At 38.8% G+C, this 26,848-nt stretch overlaps 3 protein-coding genes and 1 pseudogene across 3 annotated transcripts in view; 2 read left to right on the plus strand and 2 right to left on the minus strand.

Moving 5' to 3' along the window:
* The window catches only part of LOC138024839 (uncharacterized), a 29,632-nt gene extending 10,905 nt beyond the window's left edge, over nucleotides 1–18,727 (minus strand). Inside the window, exons 1-6 of the mRNA XM_068872029.1 lie at nucleotides 18,605–18,727; nucleotides 6,476–6,511; nucleotides 5,103–5,411; nucleotides 2,689–2,976; nucleotides 1,647–1,958; nucleotides 865–1,161 (exon numbers count right to left, since the gene is read on the minus strand). Of these exons, the coding sequence (XP_068728130.1) occupies nucleotides 865–1,161; nucleotides 1,647–1,958; nucleotides 2,689–2,976; nucleotides 5,103–5,411; nucleotides 6,476–6,511; nucleotides 18,605–18,644 (1,282 nt within the window). The 5' untranslated portion in view covers nucleotides 18,645–18,727. The remainder of the gene's footprint in view (nucleotides 1–864; nucleotides 1,162–1,646; nucleotides 1,959–2,688; nucleotides 2,977–5,102; nucleotides 5,412–6,475; nucleotides 6,512–18,604) is intronic.
* LOC138024826 (uncharacterized) overlaps nucleotides 1–26,848 on the plus strand; it is a 437,788-nt gene that overhangs the window by 112,718 nt on the left and 298,222 nt on the right. The gene's annotated exons all lie outside the window — the stretch shown is intronic.
* Nucleotides 19,837–21,311, plus strand: LOC138023643 (uncharacterized; annotated as a pseudogene).
* Nucleotides 21,503–23,458, minus strand: LOC138024850 (mRNA export factor GLE1-like). The gene has a single exon (XM_068872041.1). The coding sequence runs from the start codon at nucleotides 22,187–22,189 to the stop codon at nucleotides 21,503–21,505; it is 687 nt and encodes a 228-aa protein (XP_068728142.1). The 5' UTR covers nucleotides 22,190–23,458.

The following is a 26,848-nucleotide window of genomic DNA, read 5'->3' on the forward strand; positions in this document are numbered from 1 at the left end:
TGAGATTTTTTTAATTTTTTTTTTTTTTAATTTTCTGATACAAGAAATCAAGCCGGGCGCTCCTTGCGTCTAGGGTGAAAATGGGCCTTAAAATGCGAGGTAAAAAGGTAAAGTCAGCTTACAGGCCTAGTGGCCCATCAGGCCGGAACTTATCCCCGGTTTCTGTAGCATGAAGCGACTAGGAGTATTTCTACTCCCCCCTGGATGGGATGCTTGTCCATCGCAGTGTTACCCCCAGCATTCGCTGGTACCCATTTATACAGCTGGATGGAGAGAGGCACCGAGGGAGTAAAGTGTCTTGTCCAAGAACACAACACAATGTCCCCGGCCAGGTCCCGAACCCGGACCATTCGCTCCGAAGTGGAGCACACTAACCGTGAGGCCACCGCGCCAGGTACATTTTGACATTTTGTCCACATGTTTCCTAGACAATGACGTCATGATGACGCCAGAAAGTCGGATTTAAAAGTTCATACCTTATTCATAAATAAACAATTCTTCTTATAGTATGCCCTTTACTAGAAATACTCTAGGCTATGAATTTGAAGCTAATGGTACCAATCTTGAGTGGTGAGATATAAAAAGGGTATATTGCATTTAACAATCAAGGGCATTTGGCTTGCAAAATTGTAAGTATGAAGGCAGGTGGCCTTTTGTTTGCATCTCATTGTGATTAATTATGACAGAATCACAAAATAGCTGCCTTTACCACGAAGGAGCAGGAGGAGGAGGAGGAGGACTTTACCACGAAGGAGGAGGAGGAGACGAAGACGAAGAACCACTATGATCATAATTATAAAATAACCCACCTTCTAACTCTGGTACAGTTACCCCGACATGAGAGATCATTACTAGTTTGCATACCTGTGGAAGCAGTTACGGCATCAGATGAGCTGCTGCATACACTGATGTTAAATGTAGTGACGCCATATAAAGAGATTGCGTTACACGTGTATAATCCAAAGTCTTTGGATGACGAAATTGACAGATTAAAAACTCCGTTTACACTCTTATTGGAAACAAGTTGCCCTCCTTTTGACCACTCATAAAATTTTGGAGATATGCCAGGTGCATTGCAAAATAGAGTTATCGTGTGACCTATTTCTGACGTCGCACATCCCGGAGACAGTGGGCTAATCCAGATCCTACCTTGTGGAATTTCTGAAAGTATAAAAGGGGGTTGCCCATTGGTTTCTAAACACTGAAATGAGTTGTTTACTTTACTTCACTTCACTTCACTTCACTTCACTTCACTTCACTTCACTTCACTTCACTTCACCTCACTTCACCTCACCTCACCTCACTTCACTTCACTTCACTTCACTTCACTTCACTTCACTTCACTTCACTTCACTTCACTTCACTTTACTTCACTTCACTTCACTTTACTTTACTTTACTTTACTTTAATTGTGCATTTTTTTTTTGCGTACCATTCTTTGCACAAGGAAGGCGGGGTACCGCACAAAAAATTAACATAAGGGTAGGATATACAGGGGGCCATCGTGAAGTGAAGGTAGAAAGTGGGGGAAACACGGAAAAGTTGGCTGAACCAGGTTTCTTAGCAATTCAATCACATGGAATATCTTAACTTATCAATTTACAAATTTATTTTAATCCACACTAAAGGGTGCTACAGTCACGTACCTATTTCCTCCGTCTTCGTAGGCACCATTGCCTTACTTGGGATACTAACATCGCTTTTCCAATTCTTATACACTGCGTATACTCTGAAGAAATATTCTTTCCCTTCTTTTAGATCAATCACAGTCGCTGTCGTATTGCTTACAGTGCAATCCTGACCAATAAGATTTTCCATACAGTGAGCCTCTTTCCAAGTCGTTTCCTCACAGCATCTTACCTCTACTGTGTAGTTTGTAAGCACTAAATTGGTAGAACTCCATCCCAATACAATGGAATTTCTGGATCTTGAAATGAAATGTGGTTCGACAGGGGTACCTTCAAAATGTAAGAAATATGCGAAGTGTGGTTTCTAAGCAAGTTTCTAGAATCACTACTTCACCCTACTTTCTTTCACCGGGGTAATTAATGTATTTCAGGAGCCGACAATTCCATTGTGTTCGTGTCACGGCGTTTTCGCAGACCAATTTATTTTTAGAATTTCCGCGAATGAGTCTTCCACGGGAGCCCGATGACCAATTACAAGAAACTAACCTGACTTCATAGGGTCACCGAACTGGAACTGCCTTTAGATCGGTCTGTAAAAATGCCGTGACTTAGGCCATGTATGGGAGCTGTAGGCTCCGGGTCGTGCGTTCCTGTGTAATTTCATTGACCTACCGAGCCAAATTATGCAAAAATTTAGAAGTTGTCAATAATAATAACTTTATTTATATAGCACTCATATCCATGTATCGCTGTCCATGGTGCTTAAAATATGCTATAATATCATTAGCGTTCGAAGACGGCGAAGATGGTGTCTTTCTAACAACTTCACAATACTCACGTAACCAGAGTAGACCCTCGATTGCGAAGCGAGAGGACTGGTCTTCAGATCCACGAGAGGACTGGTAAAGAACCTTTGCGCGTATTCCTTGTTTATGTCAAGATTACGTTCGGCCGAAATCGCCACTCACTCCCTCTCTCATACATTTATTAAAAAAAAAAGTACATTAATTCAATTTTCATCTTCATTAAATAAATCTTAAATATATCAATATATATTTACCAAGCTCCTTAGTTTCCATTGCTTGTGATGTTTCACTAGTCCATTTCGTAGGGAAAGCTAACCTGATATAGTACGCATGTCCAGGACTTAAGTCAGTCACCGTTATACTTTTACTAAGGTTCGTTACGACGCATGAATCGTTGAGAATGCTTTGGCTGCATCTTGTTTCAAGCCATTTTTTCGTCTTATTCGTCCATATTTCTACTGTGTATGCAACATGTTTCATGGGAGGTACATGAAATTCAAGGGTAATGCTATCCAAGCTATTTGAGATAAACTGAGGTCTTGCTGGAAAGACAAAAGAAATAGAATCATGAAAAGTATTTTGCTAAACCTTTGCCTGTTGTGGGATCTGCTTATATTTTGACTTCATACATGAATTTGAGAGGTATTGCGGGATGCATGCCCGTAGAGCTGTTAATCAATTGTGGTCCAAAAAAAAAAATTAAGTGGGTCCAATAATTATAAGTGAGGAATCTGCGAGTGACCAAAGTCTTGCATGATAAGTGACCTATGAAGAGTTCCAAACTAAAGAAATGCCTCTTTCCATCTTGAGCAGCCCATATATATTCGTAATAGAAAAGTATAGGAATCGTATGAACGGGAGTGCATTTCGTGATTTAGGGTAAGAGTGTTTTCAGGAGGCTCGAAATAATTTTGTTATAAAAACGAGTGATAAAAAAGTAAGAAGAACGACGTTTCGACCGCTCGATGGTCATTTTCAAGTTCAAGTTCATGGATAGAAAAATTCCGCATATATACAATTTCTGAAACAATGGAATGAAAGGTAAAAGCTAACTTGATTGACATACGAGCAATAAAAATTATAACAGAATGCGAAAATGAAGTGTAAATAAGAGGTGAAGAGAATGAAAACTATTAGAAGTGTTAAGCAAACAGCTTTGCTCCGATGGAATCACTCTGTTTGTTAAATTTTTGCTTAAGGTTTCGAATAAGAAACATTTCAAAAATCAAGCAATCGAACTTGTTCGAGCGCTTCCTCAGGATCCTAAAGTTCTCTGCGATTTCACGTACGTGGCTCAAGAACAACATGGAAACGAGCCACGTAAAAGATGTAAACGAGTAAAGTTGCAAATTCAGTGAAAATGAGGGATTACAAGATCAGAATTAACGCATGCGTCACCCGCTCATTCGAGTCCGCGCGCGAGTGGAGCTATACGCCAACACAAAAGGGATTTACGTGATCATTACACCATTTGTGTAGAATTTTCGTAGTTTTCATGAATAGGATCTAGGAGATGTCTGTTTATATTCCATATATATAGGAATTGGAAGAAAGCTGAGCAAAATTAGCGGTATTTTTTTATTTCTGGTTTCCCATTTTGAATCATGAGTGCGCTCAGCTAAAAACCCTTTCGAGCCTCCTTAAAAGTACTTAAGTAGGCGGAAGCAATTACTTTCAAAGCATCACTAGGGACCATAAATCACGAAATGCAAGTTCATAAGATCTTTTATCATTCAATGGATTTTTTCTTTCCTTTTCATGGCAGAGAGTCAACCACGTGACCTGCAAATAACTGTCTACAAATAAGTGTTTTGCTGCAAATAATATTCTGCCCATGCGTAATTGAATTCACACTCTTGTGTGAAAATGGCAGTTCGCTTTCCTGAGTTTTCAGAAAAATTGTTGGGAATTGTGAAAAATAAAGTTAACTCAGTCATCTAATGAAAAAATAATTATTGAACTCGGTTATCGCAAAATATCGTGATTTGTCAGTGGCGAAAAAGGGATTTAAGTGATCGTTACACCATCTGTGTAGAAAAAAATCAGGATATTTTGCTCAACCTCGTCCAGTAATTGTTAATTATTTCTTATATACTCCGTGCAATCCGCGTGTTTCCATAGCAACTTCTGTATTGCACTCTATAAAGTATTTATGCACCCGTCATTAACCAACCAAAAACGCGATATTACTCACCTAATTGATTGGCGGGAAATTAATAACAACTTCATCAACATCGTGATTGGCTCTTGTACCTCGGGCATCGAAACACCCTTTCAGCTTACTCGCGTTTAATGTCATGGGCGCTTCGTCTGATCTTTTTTCGTAACCATGAAAATTTACAACAGGAAATTTACCTTGGGAAATGTCGTTCAAACTCACTAAATGCAGTTTTTCGTGGTAAAAGTGTAATTTACGTACCGCGGTAAAAGTACCCCGTGTAACTGTATCTAATAAGTAGGGTAAAAATGTGCATTTTATCAATTACGTCTTTTGTAAGTCTATTTATTTGTCTTTAAAAAGCTTTATTTCGGCTGGAAAAAAAATCAGGGTTGTTTTTACTTAGGCTGAGCTTTACTCTCCTTTATATCAGTGAGTATATAATGCTCTCATGACTATTCGATAATGTGGATTGGGATAGTCATGCAAAACAGAGACAACGAAAATTACCTCTATTTAAACATCTCACTCCAGCAGCTTGATTCTCTGCGCAGCCGTTTTTTCCCCAGCCCGAGTGAGAACAGTGAATTAAAGAAGTCTCGTCTCCATTGCACTGTACCTCGGTCATCCACAAGGTTCCATTATCCAGCTTGAAGGAGATATTATTTCGAAACGAAGAGACTTCAGTATAACCCAATGAATGACAAAGAACAGCAGCATCAACCGCATCCCACCCTGCACCGCAAACTACTCCCCATACCCCAGAGAAGTAGACTTCAACTCGGCCCTCAGAGACGTTTGGACCTTCAACTAAACGAACTGTAAAAAAGAAGCACTAATTGTAAGCTCACCAAGCAGAGTTGTTTAAAAAATGTATATGATTCATATGAACGAAAAAAAAGGAAGGTTGATCGACCCAGCTTGACTGTATCATTCATAACTGATTTAACATGATAAAGATCTGTAATTATGTGGAAATAAGCCATTTGATTTCAGAGCAAAAGCAAAGATCATTACGGTTAACGTAGCAACGCTTGAAGGAGTTGACGAGTAATGTGTTATTATTCAGTGGCTAACTATGTGCTTTATTGGGCGTTTGCGGGAATATGAATATACGGAAAATATGTGCAGGTTTGTCACAATACATTGTAATAATTTTAAAGAAAACGACAACACTCTTGAATTTGCAAAACATGTTTCGACAGAAACTTCTGTCATCTTCAGTTGATAGATTTACAAAGCGTTAGAAGTTGAATTTATAAGTAGGAAATATATATATAAATTATAAATTCAACTTCTAACGCTTTGTAAATCTATCAAATGAAGATGACAGAAGTTTCTGTCGAAACATGTTTTGCAAATTCAAGAGTGTTGTCGTTTTCTTTAAAATTTTAACTTGCCTGCTGTCATCAAGATCCTTGGAAACATTGTAATAAGTTCTTCCATTTGCCGGAAGGCAACAGGGCAGGGACGAGTTAACAGTGTACAGGACACTTTCAAGATTTTTAAAGTATGACTTGGCAAGGAAAGCCATATGTCAAGTTTTGGTAATAGTCTACGGAGTTTATTTTGACAGAAATATTTACGTTCTTTTCTCAGGCAAGTGATATCTTTTTTATCCATCCAAATGTTTGGTTAAAATTTTCTTCAGGGATAGCTGCCTTCATGCAGATGGAATAATGAAGTAATGGAAGCGGTCACAAAAAAAAGACATGTTTCGCCAAAGCAACATCTTAAATTAATGGTCTACTTAACAGTTGTCTAACCGAGCTTTTCAATAAAAGCAAGGTTATTTCCTCCTTATTCAACATGCAGGACCCCACTGAAAACCGCATAGGCGAGTTGGTTCCCAGAAACATTATTATTATATTGAAAGAACGTACCTGTTTCCTGCGACCACGCCTTCAATGCAAGGATTCCTTGAAAAAAAAAAGACATATGAATTAATATTAGATAAAATATCATGACAGTCCAAGTACTGTAAAATATAAATACTTCAATATTCTAAGTGACAGTTTACCACACAAAGAACAATGTTATAGCCTTGCATAATTCCTTATCGAGTATGAAACGGCAAATAAATAAATAAATAAATAAAGGAAAGAGAGAATGAAATGCAAATAAGCAATTTCATAAATTAATCAATAATGAAGTCCTTCCCCTGGATATTCTATGGAGCCACAGAAAATTAAACGTGAATTTTTTGAATCATAGTCATGTACTAATTACAATTTACTCTGAAGTCAACTTAAATGGTTCTCATTGTCCAACACGTTAAATAGTTTGGAATATTAAACAATGACTTTGACGGCTGTCGAAGTCACCTCCTTATTATATCGCAAAGCATTCTCAGGCTAAATCGAAATCTCTGATTGGCTGGTTTTCAGCGAGGATTTCATAGTACGGACCATTACGTTACATTTCCGTATTTTTCTCTCTCCTAGGAAACTCAAGCTGAGCGAAACCCAAAACGTTTTCCAAACAGCATATCAATTTTTTTCATCACAGCGGCACAGTTATAGCAAGCGGATTTAAGTTTTAATGTAAAAAGTTACCTTTTAAAGTTTGTTTATTGAAGACGAAAATTACAATCGTTCACCAAGCGGGAACGTGTCCGCTCGCTCAAAGAAACGATCCCATATAATAAACAAATTACTAATCTTCCTTGTTTGCGACCGTACTGGGGAATATTAAACCTGGGTCGTTTTTTTAACACACCTCCCTACACTTGGTCCGTGCTGCCACTACCTTGGGGCAACATTTCCCAGTACGGCACTTGCGCTCGGTTAGTAACTTCTTACTAACCGAGCGCGAGGGCTGTACTGGGGAGAAAATTGGCCCGAGGTCGTGGCAGTACGGACCGAGCGCAACGAGGTCCGTACAAAAATGACCGAGGGCCAATATCTCCGGTACGGCTCGAGCTATCCCGGTTAGTAAGTAGTTTGTTATATGGCTTTTTAATTACCTTTTGCTTTGTTTTTGCAAGCCCGTAATCAGCCCGTGGGCATTACGGGAGAATAATGCCCTACAATTCAGTCACAATTAGCAAATCAGAGCGCGCGTTATATCGGCTACAAACACAAGTCATGTAATAATAAGAGGTTATTATTTTCGTCATGGGCCTTGTTGCCCCTTTCCGTGTACAAAGAAACAAGGAGGGAACATGACCTTGTTCTCCGAGAATGGGTTGTTCAACCTCGCTCCCCGGGTCTCTCTTCTCTGCCTCCATGCGTTGGCGATAAGAAAAAGACCCTGGTTCAGGCTGGTCACGTGCCTCCCAAATTCTGAGAGGTAAACCAATGTTAGGGGAGGGGAAGCAATGTAGGCCTTGTCATCATTGCGTTTGAGAGAATCAGCACGCATCTGATTTTGTGGTCAGACGAGCATCGACAAAACGTTTTACTGCAAGTTATTTTATGCACTACATATGGAATTTAACGTGAAAGGCAAAAGGTTGTTGTTCGGACGCTACAGAAAATATACTCACGTCGTTCGAATTTTCACCCGTGTCAGCCGTGTGAAGATCCGGATTCAAGTTCAAGTGAGCAGTCGAATTGAGTAATGACAAAGAATTCTAATAGTTTGCGGCAGTTTTAAAGAAAAGAAGGTTTTGCCATGGAAGAAGACAAGTGAAACGTTTATTCAAGGGAAACAAACATATTCAGCGATCGATCAGCCAGTGTCATGTTTTATATGACACGTATCGACCTCAAATCAAACTATATGAACATGGGCAGGTATTATATTTTGTTCCTTTGATTTTCGTTTTTCTTTCGAACTTTAATATCTAAGTCGCATGCTTGTAGATCAATGATCGACAGGTCACAGGATGATGCCAAATGTAGAATGTGTAAACAAAACAATGAGACCATCAGCTACATGGTAAGTGGGTGCTCGAAACTGGCGCAGAAGGAATACAAAAAGAGGCACGACAATGTAGCTAGGGCAGTTCACTGGGACCTGTGAGAAAAATATGGGTTTGAGCGAAGTGAGAGGTGGCGTGACCATGTCCCGGACAGTGTACGTGGAAATGAGGATTACAAGATCCTGTGGGACTTTAGTGTACGGAAAGACCACGAGACCGAGGCTAGGAGACCGGATTTATTAATCATTGACAAAAGTGAGAAGAACTGCCAAATCATAGGCGTGGCAATCCCGGAAGATGGAAGGGTGAGAGCAAAAGGAGATGAGAAAGTAGAAAAATATCAATACCTTGCGAGAGAAGTTCGAAAGATGCGGGAAGTAAGAACAAAGGTGATACCCATAGTGGTAGGGGCGTTGGGAACAATACCAATGAGATTAAAGGAAAATCTGAGGACCATAGGTGTTGACACATCCATTGAACTGATTCAGAGATCTGTACTGTTGGGCTCGGCAAGGATTCTTAGGAAAGTGCTGGAAAAGTAGGCAGGAGAGGAAAGTACAATGAAGGGCGCTTCTTGGTTTTTTTCCTCGCTCCGACGAAGGGCTAACGCTCGAAACGTCAGCTTTTCAAATCTTTCACAGTGGTTATTCGACCTTTATCAACACGTTTGATAAAATCAATTTCTTGGTTTCCTAAGACAACCTGTTGTTGCCCGGAACTACTGAAAACCAGATTCTATCTGACATTATTAGCAATAATAATAATAATAATAATAATAATAATAATAATAATAATAATAATAATAAATAATAATAATAAAAGCTGGAAAGCTCCAGGGAAGGATGGTGTTCAAGGTTATTGGATTAAGAACCTTAGCAATCTTCATGAGCGGATTGCTAATCCGAGATGAACAAGATCCTGATGGGAGAAGATAGCCCACCTGCATGGATGACATATGGTCGTACTGTACTCTGTCAGAAGGATCCGAGAAAAGGTAATGCAGTACAAAACTATCGTCCAATTACTTGCCTCCCACTGATGTGGAAACTTTTAACGGGAATGATAGCTGAGGAGACGTTAATTATCTTGAACGAGAGAAACTCTTGCCAGAAGAACAAAAGGAATGTAAACGGGGAGACCGTGGAACAAAGGATCAATTACTTATCGAGAAGACTGTATTGAAAGATTGTAAGAAAAGGCACACCAACTTATCCATGGCCTGGATAGACTATAAGAAAGCGTATGACTTTGTTCCGCATAGTTGGATCAATGAATGTACGGAGATGTTTGGAATTGCAGAGAATGTAAGAAACTTATTGAAAAAGAGTATGGAGCAATGGAAGTTATCGATGATGTCTGATGGTGAAGATCTTGGGAAGGTAAGTGTGAAAAGAGGGATATTTCAAGGAGAAAGTCTGTCGCCACTATTGTTTGTTTTGAGTATGGTTCCATTGTCGTTGATACTTAGGAAGGTAAATGTATACTATGAATGGGGAAATAAAGACTACAAGCTAAATCATTTGTTATATATGGTTCATTTGAAGCTGTTTGCCAAGAGCGAAGAACAAACTCACTGGGAAAATTTGGACCATTTACAGACTTCATAAAATGTCTGTAAATCATCAATTTACAAACTTTAACACTTTTACTCGATGAATATAAAATCTCTGTAAATTTATTTTACAGATATTTTACAGAGTTTTGGTGAGTAAAGCTCTATAAAAAGTTTGTAAAATGTTTATAAAATATAACAGCTACAACATGAGGAAATACTTGAAATTTACAGACTTTATAAAATCTCCCAAAAATGTCTACAAATCGAAAATTTACAAAGATGTTAGGCTATTTGGTCAGGTCTCATTAACTAGTACACTTGTAAAAACTGTTCATGTCTTTAACATTGATATTGGGATGGAGTTTGGAATGAAAAAATGGGGGATGTTTATCATGAAGAGAGGGAAAGTTGTTAAATGTGAAGGAATAATGCTACCAAATAATGAAGTAATGAAGAAGGTTGAAAAGGAAGGATACACATATTTGGGTATAGTTTGATTGGATAAGATCAAAGAGGATGAAATGAAAAAAAAAAAACAATAAAGGAATATAACCGAGGGCTTCGATTGATCCTAAAATAAAAAAAAAAAAATGGGAAAAACAAAATAACAACAATAAATACATGAGCAGTGGCAGTATTCAGAGATGGAGCAGGAATACTATAGTGGAAAGAGAGTGAGTTGAGAAACGTGGATAGGAAATCAAGGAAAACAATGAGAATGTATGGAGCGTTACATCCGAAGAGCGATGTGGACAGATTGTTCATTAAGAGGAAAGAGGGAGGTAGAGGCCTGATGAGTGTGGAATGTTGCGTTAGAGAAGAAGAAAATAGTTTGGGTTTTTATGTTGCCAATTCTGAAGAAAACGTCATTAAGGGAGTCTAAGCAGCTGAGACAGTCAATACGGAAGATACTTTAACGAGTGAAGAATTTAAAAAACAGATAGAACAACAAAACTGGACTAAAAAGAAAATGTATGGACAGTTTGTCAGGGACATGCCAGAGAATGTTGATAAGAATAAAACTTGGCAATGGTTATCCAAATGTCATCTGAAGATTGGGACAGAAGCATTGTTATGTGCCGCACAGGAACAGACCACCAGGACAAAGTATGTATAGCACTACATCGATAAGACCAGTGAAAGCCCCCTGTGTAGATTATGTGGAAAAAAATGTAAAAGCGTGCAACACTTAGTATGTGGATGTGAGAAATTGGCTTAGAAAGAATATAAGAGACGACGCTACAATGAAGCAAAGAAAGTCCATTGGGAGTTTTGTAAGAAGAATGGGTTGGAGCATGCGGAAAAGTGGTATGAACATGTCCCAGAAGGAGTAGTAGAAAATGAAGAAGTCAAAGTTTTGTGGGATATCAATGTTCATTGTGACAATGTGATAGAGGCAAGAAGACCAGACATAATTATAATTGACAATAAAGAGCGAAAGGAGATAATCATCGATATTGCTGTACCAGCTGATGTAAGAGTAGGGGAAAAAGAAAAGGAAAAAGTGGAAAATACCAGGACTTGAAGAGAGAGATCGGAAGATTGTGGGAACTCAAAATGGTAGAAGTCGTACCTGTAGTGATAGGAGCCCTTGGAAGTGTCACCAAAGGATTTGATAGGTCGATTGGAAAGCTAGGGATACCATTCAATGTTGGAGTAATGTAAAAAACTGCCTTGTTGGGAACTGCAAGGATATTGAGGAAAGTGTTGGAAATGTGAAGAAGAGATAATTCTGTTAGCCTTTGGTCATTTGTTATGACGAGCCTAACAGAAGAAAAGACGGCAATGACAACAGCCAAAACATGATGTTGAAACTCTATAATAATAATAATAATAATAATAATAATAATAATAATAATAATAATAATAATAATAATAATAATAATAATAATAAACATTATACCAACAGATGATAGAAACAACAGTAAGGAAGAACACCAGGGGATTAGTGGATGTTGACAAATGCCGGCTATGCGGGGAGCACAGAGAAAGAGTTCAACACCTTCAGTCTGGATGCAAGAAGCTAGCAGGATCAGAGTATGTCAAACGACATGACAATACCCTGAAAGTGCTAGCAGTGAAGTGGGCTATTGAAAATGAACTGCTCCCTGAAGAGACGGAGTGGTATGCAGTGAATTGGGAACGAGGAAAAGTGATCGAAAACGATGAAAAGAAATTTTTTTGGGACTGGGAACAACGAATGACAACGACCTGTATTGCGAAAAGACCATATCTCATATTAGAAGACAAAGTACAGAAAACGATACTGTTGGTTGATATGAAGTGCCCGAACGAATCAAATAAGGAAGCCAAACGAGAGGAAAAGATCAGAAAGTATCAACAGTTATGCTTCGAATTACGAGAGGGGTATACTGTTAAAGTGATTCCAATGATTATTGGATGTCTCGGAGGAGGAATGAAAAAATTGAAAGTCAATATGAAACGAATATTTGATAACGATAACGATAAAGAAATAGAATTGATAGCACACGAGATGCAAAAGACAGTATTGTGGGAGAGCGAATCCCTTATTAGAAAGATCTTATCTGGACTGTTGACGTGATGGCTACACGATGGGACAAAGGGGTAAAGAATTAATAGCACACGAGATAGCTAGAATTAATAGCAAAGGAGAGGCAAAAGGCAGTATTGGGGAAAATGAAATCCCTTATGAGGGAAATTTTATCTGGACTGTTGACATGAGGTGTCTTTATTATTTAGCTGATCGAATAGAGTAATCAGCCCTCATCCGTACTGCTCTATTTTGTAATTTTCGTAATTTGTCAGCACGTGTTTTGGAGCAGTCATTCCATATAACATCACAATAATCAAATTAAGGTTGTACAAGCGAATAGTAAATTGTCTTAACAGTCTCCTGATTGTCGTTTAGTTTTCGAGCTAACTACATTCCAGGTTAGCATTTCATCAATATGACCCCCCAATAACTTAGTAGAAGGTTTCAGTGTTCAATTGGCCAATCATCCATCTCTTTCAATTCATGAATTTAGCTTTTGTCTAGTCATATAACAAGTTTTGGAGGTATTGCAACTTAAATTGTTTGTCTTAAGCCAATCGTGTACTGCAGCTAAATCACTATTTAAGGAACATTCAATTGTGGATATACACATATCATCGGCGAACATACCAGGTGTTGTATGTTGCAGACATTTTGGGAAATCCTCTACATAAATTATAAACAAAAATGGCTCAAGTATAGAATCCTGGGGATTGCCACATGATTCACATTGTTCTATGGATAAGACTCCATTTACGTAAGATCTTTGTGTTCTATGAGGGTCCCCAATAGGGTTTTCGGGATCCGGGAATTGGCTTTTTTGGAGCTCGGGATTCGGGATTATAAAGAAATATGAAAGCGGGACTCGAAATTGCATTTATGGGCGGGACGCGGGATTTAGCGTAATTACGAAGCGGGATCCGGGAAATCGTCAATTTGAAGCCCCGAGATCCTTGATTTTTGACGCCGAAAAATTTAAACTCAACTCAGCTTTCTCCGTCGCCAGCGACGGAAACGACCGGAAATTTTCACCACGCTAACACCTACCTTTTGTGACCCCTATGGAGTGATCTTTGTTGTGAACTTTGACCGTAATAAGATCCACAAACTTTAGAAGTGCAGCCAAAGAGGACGTTAAAAGAACAATCCATTGGGCGGCGCACTATTTTAAAAATCCCAAGGCATTGTACCCAAACGCACCATGGCTCTCTCGTCCATGCCTACCATGCAGCCCTTGACACCTGTGACGACAACGCTATAATTTAAACAAAGTATTAGGGATTGGGCCCAGACGTTTGGTGCGGCAGTCCATTAGCACTCTGTCAGAAAACAAATTACGATTGCAATAGCCGGAACGCTGCCTTCCTACCTACCTACCTACATCCGGTCTCCCTTGAGCCAGCTGAACCCTTCGCAAGGAAACTGAGAGGGACGAAGCAGGAGATGCAGACGACGAAGAAGGCGTTCTTAAGTACGATTCGTCTAGCAGCGATGAAGATTCAGAAGAACAGTCCGTTGGTGATGAAAACGACGAACTGACAATGTTGGTGACGTTCCTGGCATTTTTGGACTGCGACGTCAACTTCCTTCTCGGAACGGTTTCCCGGTTCGGAAGAACTATTCGCTTCAATGACAGAATAATATCGAAAGCCATTGCCATGATTAACTGAAAAGTCTGAAAATACTTCTTAATGGATGCTACTGAAAACACTTTAAATGTATTATTTTAATGACTAGAGAGTTAAAGCTTCACTTTTATGACAAACGTGAAACGGCAGTGATGATCACCTAGCCATTTTCCTCACCTTTCGAAACGCCTGCTTGTCGCAGTTTGCCATTTTTAGCTTGACGGCATTGTTTACATGCTAATTAGGAATTTTAGGAAGAAAAGTATTATTGTAGATGATTGTATACGTTAGCACTCATATCACAGGCCATTATCGCCGTTTTATGAAACACTGATGCGTAACCTCCCTACTGCTTAATTAAATCTAAACTTACACCGAATTTAACAAAGTGGAACATGTCAACAGATTCAATTATTACTAATCATGGACAATCACTCATCATTTCGGTTTCAAAACTATAATTGCGAATTGCTATTATTAATTATTACGGTCAATTGGATCATAAAAGGTTGCTGGAAAAGACTACAGGCGTATTCTAAATCAACTGTAGTTGCAATTGACGACCAGGAATGGGCATCATGTTGTGACGTCATGATCGGGATCGGGATTGGCCGATAAAAACGTTCGGGATTTCGGGATGAAGGAAAAATTTTGGTCGGGATGGCGGGATTGAAGAACCCTATTGGGGACCCTCTTCTATCAATCAAATATGATTTAATTAAGCAACTGAAGAGCATTAATTGCCAATAAAAAAGTAAAAGTCTCCGCTTACGAGCCAGAAGGCTCATCAGGCCGGCGCTTATCTCCGGTTTCTGTAGCATGAAGCGACTAGGAGTATTTGTACTCCCCCCTGGATGGGATGCTAGTCCATCGCAGGGTTACCCCCAGCATTACGCCGGTACCCATTTATACACCTGGGTGGAGAGAGGCACCGTGAAAGTAAAGTGTCTTGCCCAAGAACACAACACAATGTCCCCTGCCAGGCCCCGAACCCGGACAACTCGATCCGGAGTCGAGCGCACTAACCATGAGGCCACCGTGCCTCCCACTAATTGCCAATGACACCGTAAAAATAAATTTTAATTATTTATGGTCTACAGTGTCAAAGGCTTTATTAAAATCTATAAAGACACTACCATTAAGCTTACCAGCATCCATGTTGGTAAGCCAAAGGTTTACTGCACTTATCAAAGCTGTACAGGTTGAATGACTCGGTCTAAATCCAGATAGAGAGTCTGTCAAAAGATTTCCTGCGTGGAAATACTCTAACAGCTGAGTATGCATGACCCTTTCTATAATTTTTGATATGGCAGGTAGAATAGTAATCGGTCTATATTTGTTTGAAATACTTCTTTCATCGGACTTAAAAATAAGTTGCACTTTTGCCTTTGTCCAATCATCAGGAAATATTCCAGTCTTCAACACTTGATTTAGAATATCACATATAGAATTTGAGATGTATGGACTACAAAGCTTTAGAAGTCTGCTAGAAATATTATGCAATCCGCAACTTACCGAGGGTTTGAGTTTAGTGATCAGGCTGTGAATGTACCCTTCACTTACACGGCGAAAATAAAAATTTGAGTCGGTTCTATTTAAAAAGTCCTCTAGTTGAAAAGCAGTGTCTGGAATACCAGATTCCAGTTTACTACCTAGGGAACAAAAGTGGTTATTCATCTGCTCAGGTATATCGTGCTTTTCTGTAAAATCTCTGCCCTCATAAACGAGTTCACTTATAACTGTTACTTTACAATTGCGTCCCAGGGAACTATTTATTATTTTCCAAGTTTCCTTAAGATTACCACTATGCTTCTTAATGCTCTCATTAAAGAAGTTAGTCCTGGCGTCCCTAAATACTAGCGTTTACGTCGTTGCTTGCCTTTTTATAATCATTCCACATTTGATGAGAATTCTGCTTGACTGCTTGCTTTATAAAAAAAAATCACGCTTTCTTAACTTCTGCCTCAGTTCGGATGATATCCACGGTGAATATTTACTTTTCACTTTTCTTTTCCTTATCGGGGCATGTTTATTCGCAATTTCCAGAAACAGAGATTTCCAAACATCCCACATCTCGTTTGGGTTACCCAAAAGAGAAGCAAGATGCAAAGGTCTCTTTTAAGTCATCAATGAAGGCTCCTCTTTTTGAATTGTCGAGATTCGATTATTCCGTGTGATGCCTGTGTCAGTTAGTATAAAATTTGTTTACTTAACTATCTAAATACTGTTACATTACTTGTTTTTCAAAATCAGCTCGATAAAGACTTGATTAAGCCACCTACTCTAATGTTTACATCTGAAGTTTACGGATCCAGAGAATTTACGAAAATAATCCCGCACACTGATGACAATCACGTTAATTGAAGCACCCATTTAATGAGGCGCTTTTTCTGATACGGATATCAAGGAAAGAGGCTTTAGTCGATGGTGAAATAGCAGTATATTGCTTTAATTAAAGTATACTTTTAGTTAGTTCGATATTTTTTTTATGTTTATGTAAGGAATGTAATGAAGACCAGAAAGAAATTTCCATGCATTGTTCACATCCTTTCAGCTAACCAATTCGTCATGCCGATATTTCAGCACTCGATCAAAATTTTTGCATCCCTGTTTCCCTGAAGAAAAAACATTATCCTAAAACGGGAGTCATGCGGAAACTTTCAATTACTATTCCAGGTTCTCTTTCCGATTCGGTCCACAAACAATATATAATTTTAATTCAGTTCAAAAGACAGAGCAGGCACCTTTTTCGGCGCATTCACTTTCAATAAACAATTCTCTCAGAAGGATTATTCCAGCAATATAGCTTTAATAAAAGGTGTCAATATCGATACCAGGGATTTGCATGTATAAATCTCCGAAAGTAAGGACTTAAGGCTTAAGCTTCTGTCAAAAAGGAGTTTTAAGCCCATTGCACAATTTGTTGTCAACTAAAACTGAAACAAAAATCATCGATAACTAATATTTTTTTAAACTTTTCCTCGACCGCTTTACTTTACACAAATTCTTACAAGCCACTTCTTTTTTCTATCTGTCTCGAACTATGTAGACGAGATCGCGTAAGAACTCAATTCAGTTTACACTGAGAGCCTGGCATGGCCTTCAAGATTTTCACTCAGCAGTTATTTTGTATTCCACTCGCTAAATGGCAATGATTAATAAGATTGACTGAAATTAATGAAAACTCAATGTAGCATGATAGATTGGTGATGATATGTTACGCGTTCATTGTAGTAAGAAGTGTGTTTCGTGAGCCTTCGCATATACGACCGCTTAAAGGGATACTGTTAAGTTTTTCTGTCAAAAATGAGATGAAATATTATGCTGCACTTTTCACTCATCAGACACTATATATAAATATAAATTAACGAGTAAAGCCCTACTATTTAAATTCATGGAAAAGTTTCAGCATCCCTTGTTCAAATTTAAAAAGATTTCCCATTTTCATTCCATCCTTTATTCCATTCCTCTCCACACTTAGATGCGGGCTACAAGGAGGAACTTACGCCATTCTTGGTAACCAAACGTATAGCATTATTTTCCGTCATTATGGAAGAGTAAGGCATGAAGATCGTGACATGTACATCGTTCCTTTTCAGAGTTACGTGTTTCATGTAGATAGGAATTATTCGTATAAGTCTGCAAGACGATCATAATATCCTGTAGAGTTTGTGTCCACTCATTACCATCTTCCGCTGTGTAACACAATTATTAAGTATTAGTTGTTCACAAATGACCCTATAATAGTGCGCCCGTGTTTGCACTCATGCACTGGTCACATGGATATCTCGTTCCCCCTTCCAGTCCTCTGCAAACTCAGTGAGAACATTCCATAGAAAATAAGAACTTCGCCTTTTTTTTATTTTTTTATTTCGCAGATAAACTGTGGCATTTGTGGCATAAAGCTCACTTGGGGCTGTCAAAGTGTCAGAAATTCTGCGTTGACAGGGAAATTATTTACTTTGGCGAAATTAAATCGCTGCAAGACTTCCTTTCTTCGTGTTGAGAGCAATTCGCAAACCCAGGGTCTTCTTATCGGAAAAAAATGCTATTTGTTACTGCATATCTAAAAATTCCTGGTCATGCGGTGAGGATTTCGGCTTTGCGTTAACGCTAAGTAAAACCAGAAAACGTGACCGTACAAATAAAATCAACTGAGCAGAATAATTGAGCAACTTTTACCTAGACGCAACTTCTGCGTATTGTCTTTTCCCTTTCGCTTGGCTGATTCTTCTGAGCCTTTGGGATGTTATGAGATCGGCAAATAAGTACCGAGCAGCTGAGCAGCTAAAGCTAAACTGGCATATTTTTCGTCAAAATGATCCGATAACTTCATAGTCGTAAACACGAGATAAGAGAGAGGCTCTAATATTTGAACTGCATCATGACTCAGTCGAAGTCTGCTGGTTTTTTTTTTTCTCAAAGTTTTTGCAAAGGAGACTATCTTACCTGTTAATAGATGAAATACGAATCCTCTTTTGCAAATCATTGTTCAGGAACTTTGCTGTGCAGTGATGAGCTCAGGATCCTCAACGGTAACTGGGTACATTTGCATGAAGCGGTTGTCACTTCACAGATGACGTAACATTGTGCTAATGGGAGTTATGAACTTGTTAGACAAACAATAACCGACGAGATTACCTTCTTTAATTAGACTTCCAGAAGAACGTAAAGCGATTTCAATTTGGTGTACTCAGCAAACTGGACCGGCGTATAATAACAAATTGGTAGCTGTTTCAAAACTGATGAAGTACTTTCTAAACTCATCCTAAGTGCCGTAAAGGTCAAATGAACCAAACATTTGACCCTTTTTTTTTCAGTCAAATTTAATTGAAATTTGCAGCTTAAGTACGGAATAAGGAGATTCTAAAGTTTCAAATTGAACAGGTACAGTATCACAGAGATATTGGATATTGAAAAGTGCTTCTTTTCGGCTTTCATTGTCGTAGAGCGGTCGAGTCAATTGTCGGGAATTCATCGGAAATAGTTATAGTTGGCGTGCTGCAAAAGTGCGGGATACAAATCTTATAAAATTCAGTATCCTCTTTAGCGGAAACGTAGCACGATCAAGTTTCCCGACAACCCAAAACTACGGAAAGAATTGCTCATAAAACTTAAAAGGGAATCGTTTGAACCTACCAAATATTTACGCGTTTGTGCAGACCATCTCACACCAGACAGCTTCAAACGAAATCTGGCAGTGAAGAGTTTGCTTGGCCCAGCTTTCAAGCCACGAAGACTTGACCTTGAAGATGGTGCGATAACAACTATTTTCAACTTCAAAGCGTGGAATCTGAAGTAAAAATATGTCAGAAAAGACACCGACGATCATTGTAGTCCGCCGACTAAGCAGTTCCTCGTCTATTCGTTCAGCATTTGCGAAACGCAGAAATTTAGAGGTAGGCATGATCCATCGTATTTAACATATTTAGGAAAATATTGAACATTTTCCCTTTTTAATATCTATTGGGTCTTTCATTAAGTCTGCTCACGTTGTGAGGATCTTAAATACGGACTTTAAGAAACGAGGACGCGGTGGTCCGGAAAAACGTGAGGACCTAGGGTGGACTGGGGAGAGCACCGCGTTCCAAGCGCGGGAAATTTGTAGTTAAGTTTAACAACACAACTTTCATGAAACGCGGTCTGCAAAACAGTGAGAGCACTTGAAATTCGTCAACAGAATGACTCAAAACTCGTTTAAGACTGTACAGGAAGCACTACTATTTTCTTTTCAAGAAGAAGTAATAGACATCGAAGAATTTGCTGCGCTTTATGATCAATACACTCCACAAAACCTTCCATTTCGCCACTGGGATTACGAAAGATTTTCCCTCCGAAACAAAGACTCAGCCGAGTGTAAGGCGGACTTCAGATTTGAAAAGACAGACATCCCTTTGTTGGTCGATGCTTTTTACACATGCCTGATACCTTCATATGTCCGAATGGCACCATTTGTGATGCAACAGAAGGAGTTTGTGTTATGCTAAAGCGCTTTGCCCATCCATGCAGACTGTCTGATATGATTCCAATTTATGGAAGATCAGTACCTGAGCTTAGTATGATAAGCAATGAAGTCACCGAGTGGATGTACAATGTTCATGGCCATAGGATATCTGAGTGGAATCATTTTATCATGTCTCCAGATCAACTGCAAACTTATTCTGAAGCAATTCATGAGAAAGGTGCGGCCTTGGACAGCTGTTTCGGCTTTGTTGATGGAACAGTTCGCCCCATATCAAAACCAGGAGTCAATCGGAGAGCTGTTTACAACGGTCACAAACGAGTTCACGCTCTTAAATTCCAATCTGTGGCATTACCAAATGGGTTGATCGGCCATCTGTTTGGACCAGTGGGTGAGATTTATTTGATATATGCATTATCCATAGTAGTATTCTACAATAGCTGTTTTTGTTTTCGGGAAACGAAAACAAAACAACAGAAGCTCAAAATCAAAAGATTTTTACTGTATAAGAATTATTTAACACTCGTTGAAATACTCTTATTCTGGCCATCATGATTGTTTTGCAATATTTAACGTATCCATAGGTCATAAGTGCCTTGACTGCAAGAACAGCAAATCCTATGGTCATCTAGCCATCTTAATTGAGCTAAGATCAATGCTCTCTTTCTGAAAATTTTCTGCAAGCTTATTTGTTGACTGATTTTTGTTTGGTTGCCTTTGTTTAGAGGGACGAAGGCATGATGCAAGAATGCTAGATATGTCTGGCCTCTATGCTGACCTGACACAATTTGCCTTTTCCCCTACTGGACAAGAGATGTGCATCTATGGGGATCCTGCATACCCCCTGCGTATCCATCTACAACGCCCCTTCAGACATGGAGTCCTAACCAGACAAATGGAAGAGTTTAATACATCTATGAGTTCAGTGCGTACGAGTGTGGAATGGTTGTTTGGAGATATCGTCAACTATTTTGAGTTTATTGACTACAAAAAAAAATCTCAAAATAGGCCTTAGCCATGTAGGAAAAATGTACACTGTTTGTGCACTTCTGCAAAATGCTTTGACTTGCCTTTACTCAAATACAACTGCTGATTACTTTGGACTCGAGCCACCGTCACTGGCTGATTACTTTAGCTAAAAAAAGCTAGCGTTCTAACAGAAACACTTTCAATATCTTTACATTAAACCTTGCATCCAATTGAACAGTTTTGTTGTCTAAGGTAACTCCCAAAATAGCAAGTTTAAAGAAAGGGGTGGGAAATGATCCTCAGAGTTTTACATTTAACTTTAAAAGCTCATTAATGAGAATAAATTGGCACTGATTAACGAGTTTGTCAGCCTTGAACATAGTTGCAAAACAACATACACACAAACAAACTAATGTCTATTTTTCAAGCATTCTATTCATGATGCCCATGAACTGCTGCATCATGAGCATTTGTTGTTGCTGAAACTGCTGCTGTTGCTGATGGAATTGCATTTGTTGCTGGTGCATAACCTTCAGCATGTCAGCTTGTTGTTGCTGCCTTTCTTTTTCCAGATGAAGTTCCTTTTCCCTCATTTCGGCATTCTTTTGTGCCCTTTCCTTTAGATACTCCATGGCATCTCCAGTTGTTCTTCTTCTTCGTTTTGGTTTGTCCTCACCATCTTCTTCTAATTCCCTTTTTTTGGTCTGGGAAAGCCTCTCCATAGCTTTCATTCTTACATCTTCTGCTTTAGCTCTGTCATCTTTTTCAGCTTTATCCTTACTGCATGTATCTGTAGGAGCACTCTCTTCTAGAGCAATAATTTGCTGTATCAGCTCATCTAATTCACTCGGCTCATCTGGGGATATTCCTGATGCCCTTTCTTCAGCTCTAATTTTTTTCTTATGCTTGTTTACCAAGACGTTGATGTGGTCCCGGATGGCTCTGTGGTCAACATTAAACTGGGGAGTAGCACATTTGTTCAGAATATCTACAATTTTCCTCCAGGTTTCACTCCGCTGGGGAGACCCCTTTTTGTATTTATAGGGATTTTCAAATAAAACGTCTCTGCAAAGTATGATGTTATGCTCCTCTGTCCAGTACATCACATTGCTATGTGAGGAACAAAATAAAGAGAAAGCAATCAAGTACAGTACAAAACCCCTCTTCTTCTGAAACCAAACCCTGTTGTAACACGTAATTTTCAACGTAAATTAGCTCAGTTACCTTTGCAAATTTCAATGCTTTTGCAAGTTTAAGTTAGCGAGATTTCATATAACAATGTCAATAGTTCACAGATGAGTTGTTATGTTAAACAAAAACCTCATTCAGAATTCCTCTCTTTCAAGGAGAGTGTAAAAGAAGTCTGGATTTCCCTTTCAAGGCCTTATAAATGAGAATATTCACATAATTTTTCTTGGTCAGTTTCACTTTTCCGAAGTGCTTTTCCAGTTTAAATTAAAGCATGACTTATCTGTAACTATTTCCACAAAATAAATTAAATGGAAAACCAAAATAACAGATCTGAAAATGCAAAATCTAACGAAATGACTTTTTCCATTTCTATATCTTTTTAAAGACTTAAAATATTCCTCATTACAATATTCGATATTGATGAAAACGTTCTGTTTCTTTTAGTAAATACCAAACTTACATCATGATAAATTCATTTTTGAGAACTCAGGAATTATCGACCATGGCTCAAGACTCATTGCGAAAAATCCCCTGAGCCAAATTAGTTTGTTCCGCATAAGAAGATTTTTTTTCTGATTCAATGCCGAGCAAGTTGGATTTATAAATTATCCAAACAAAAGGAAGATCGAAGTACAGATAAAAAAGATAAGATTCATTGACAACGTTGTAAGTTTTTTTCATAGCAAGAGTCAATAAAACGAACGATTCCAGGGTACTTACTTTGAAGGTTTGCTCGAAGCTGCTGCCGCCGCCATCACTTCGATCGATTTGCTTGGGCTAGATGACGTAGTAAGAACAAAACGTTTTAAATTAGTCACCATCGATTCTTTTTGCTTAAAGAATTATGCCTTGCCTTCAAAAAGGGAATAAAGTTCAAATAACAGATGATAAAATGACAAAAATAGGCTGTTTTGCGTTACAACACAAAGCGAAATACTCACGTTTTCGGCACGACGTCAAAACTGCTCAGGTCGCGTTGCCAAGACGAGTGGAAAACGCCGCGCGCATGCTCCTTTCATCCGAAAATGGAAAAGTCACTTCCGGCCGCGTTTCAGACTCAACGCGTCCTCGTTTCTTAAACTCCCTAATGTCTATCCATAACGCCGACTCCAAAACTAGCCTCGTCTTCGCTGTAAAGCGGTAATATATAGATTTCACCAAGCCTAAAAACGGAGCTCCCGGCTTGTTTATTTTTACTGGCTGTAGGATTAGTGAAAATAAAAGGCTTTGGAACTGTCCGCCCTTTGGTTTTCCCGGATATTGCTTAATTATGTAACATTTTCTTCCCTGCCAAACTAGCCGGAATTCCACGATTAATTTCACCCATGAATCACGAAGGGATGAGTGTGATATCGGTTTTTCCAGCGCAATCTACTGTCAAATTTTTAAGGCAATTAATTTTTCTTGAATCGCAAGAGTTTTAAAAGAAAACAAGCAAATCCTTAGCAAGCGAACGGAAAAAGAAAGAAACCATTTGAGAGTCGACTGTCAAACGCCAGCGAATAGGAATCACGCTAAAATTAGAAATCACAGACGTATTATAGCTCGTGATATGACAGATCGTCTTTGTTGGTTCAATGTCAAACAAGGAGTTTTATTGATGTACTTTATTTATTCCACTTTATCTCTGAAAACGAGATCATTTACAATTCAAACTTCAAACAAGATCTCCAACAAATAACCTGTACGTGCTCTAAACAAACTTCTGAAAACATAAGCTGGTGATATTTCTCCTTCTACTTTTACGAGAACTCATGGCGATTACATGTTTTGAACATAAGTGCAAAATTCTTATCACTGTCGAGGCACATCGAAAAACAGTTAGTCAAGCGGAGTAAAAAAAACTTCTTGTTCGCTTGCATATTTAGGCCAAACAAACCAGCAACAGAGTACAGATGATTGTTATTTAATTCCAGTTAACAATAAAAATTCGAGTTTCATTCCTGAACAAAGGAAAAGACTAAACCACGTTTTAGAAATATGCATCCACTTGAAATAACTCATCCGTAGAAATAAAAAACGGTTTAGTGTCCAAGAAAAGAATTTGTGGAGTAACTTCGTCCACCAACTTTAAAATATTTCTGGTGTACCGTAGCATGGCTGTGTAGCCGCGTCGAGCCACAGAAAGAGCGCGAAAAATTAAGCCTCGTTCAGGTGTGAGTGTGAGTGTCTGACCTGGCTCGAGCCTGCGATCCAATCAACAACCAGTCCCGGGTCAGCGGTCAACTTATAAAAAAAAAGAAAGAAACCGCTGAGCTCCGTAAGGTCTAACTTGAGCCCGTGATATGGACACATGATACTGGTCAGCGGATAACTTGTTTTGACAGGTGTCAATTGACCATAACATTGATGTCCAATATCAAAGATCTATGCTGTAAACTAGCTATAGTGTAAACTGGAGTATTGCCTCCTCGATGAGCTCTAAACTTGAGCCGGTGATATGGTTATGTGTACTGGTCACATTGGCATACATGACGGGCGGACGGACAGACGTACGTACGGACGTTCATGACCAAATTTTCTCACATCGATGGGTTACCATATTTTCTTAGCTATGGTGCTCAGCGCGTGTGCGAAGCTCCGCTATAACGCATCCTAAAACACTTACCTGTAAGAGTCTGGCAATAATTTAAAAGCGTATTTGTTCAACACCTGACTGGCAAAGTTTTACGCTCTGATTTTAGTCTTATGATGAATAACATGCGAATAATCAGGAGTTTTTTTTTTTCACAGTTTACATCAGGGCCCTGTTTGATGAGCTTCTACTATGAAGACAGTTCCCATCGTGCCATGCTGCAAAAAAGGGACCTCCAACCGATGCTGCAGGCCATCCCTAAACCCCTCACAAGTAAACATCACAGACACGAAAAGGAGGCAGTTGCAACACTGCATAAATCCAGATTTAACAAAGTAGCATGACTGCCTCAAGTGACATAAGTTGCCAATTTTCCTTGGGTATATTCAGAACTTTTATAGCTATCACTTTCACTAGGGAGGCTCTCTCTACTTGTTTTATTTATTTTTATTTTTTTACCACACATGATGGAAGTAATATATCAAACACGAGAAGGAGTTTTCATCGGATATTCAAACACCGAGAAGCAAGTTGAAAAACGAGGCCTGAGGCCGAGTTTTTTTTAACCGATTTCGAGGTGGTTGCATATCTGATGAAACAATCTTTCGAGTGTTTTGATATTGCTTCTCAAAGGAATCGGTATTGTAAGAGATATTTGGGATCAAAGTTGGCGAAATTTTAAGCTAATTAAAACGACAAATCCAAACTTCCTTCAAGGTAGAGATTTCTTTTGTTTTTGGCTTATGAATTATTAATCAACAAGATCTTAATCAGCACTGTACATGCACCTATTGCTCTTTTTTTTTTCTTACCAGAACATGACTATGACCTTTTCCCTGGCAATTCTGATGCTAAAAAAAAACATTGCAGGTGATTCCCTTACCACAACCCAGAATATCTCAGACGCTACCCAAAAGTTTGAAACCCTTCCAGGTCACACACACCTGCGTTGTTGTTGTATAAGAGTATCATCCCATATGGAATATCATGGGCTATCTACAACTACTATCAAGCCTTGGGCTTGTTCGAACAACGAAATGAAAGACCGGACTCACCAAAACAGTTGCATAGAAATCATGGTTAATGATAATTATTTATTTTATTGCATAACGGCAAACAATGAAATCGTACAAAAACGCAGGGCAAACACATAAAAATCCTGAAATAAAAGGATAAGGAAGATACTTTATAATCTACGGCGACGTTTTCACAGTGTGGTGAACAAACGAAAAGATATATAGGCATCCGTGAGAAGAGACACGGATGGACAAGTGCAGACAGCAGCACATGGATCGGAAATACAGGTAATACCTGCACAGCTGGTATGGCTTCACAGTAGAGAAAATATGCGTAAACCTCACAAAGAACAAAGCAAGTGCTTCAAATGAGTGACTGTACCGTATTTATTCACGATTCTACAGCCACCTTTCACAAGAGAAATGAGCAAATGAACGCTCACCGATCTACTTGACCAATTCGCGTCGTATAGAGTCATCGGCGGTTGCAGCATCCGAATCCATAGCGGTTTATATTGATAACGCTCTGCGTTAAAAACCGCAGATTCGACCCCTTCAACCACTTTCAAATTGAGTAAAAACAATTACATGTGAAACAAATTGCTTTCCAAGGAACACTCTTCAGCTCACAGTAATGTTAGCTAGTTTCCATTCCTCCTATTTTTATGAGCGATTTTCGTGAGTTCCTCGGATATTTCTGTACTCTTGGTTGTGTTTCTGCTTTATATGTTCAGATTGGACAATTTCTTTGTTATTTTGAGTTACAATGGTTGTTTTGGTCTCAGTACACTTTTAAAAGGCAAAAAAAACAATTCCAAAATTTTGGTTCATTTGACCTTTAAGAGAATAGATGTAATTGTTCAGATTCTTTGTCCTATAACTGTGTTCACACTAGGCCGAAAAATGATTAGTCTGACTACGAATGAAACATGTTTCGTTATGAAAAATGTTCAAATCAGACAGTGCATTGCGCGAATTAT

The sequence above is a fragment of the Montipora capricornis genome, chromosome 11 (genome assembly GCF_036669925.1).
Source record: "Montipora capricornis isolate CH-2021 chromosome 11, ASM3666992v2, whole genome shotgun sequence".
NCBI classification, from domain to species: domain Eukaryota; kingdom Metazoa; phylum Cnidaria; class Anthozoa; order Scleractinia; family Acroporidae; genus Montipora; species Montipora capricornis.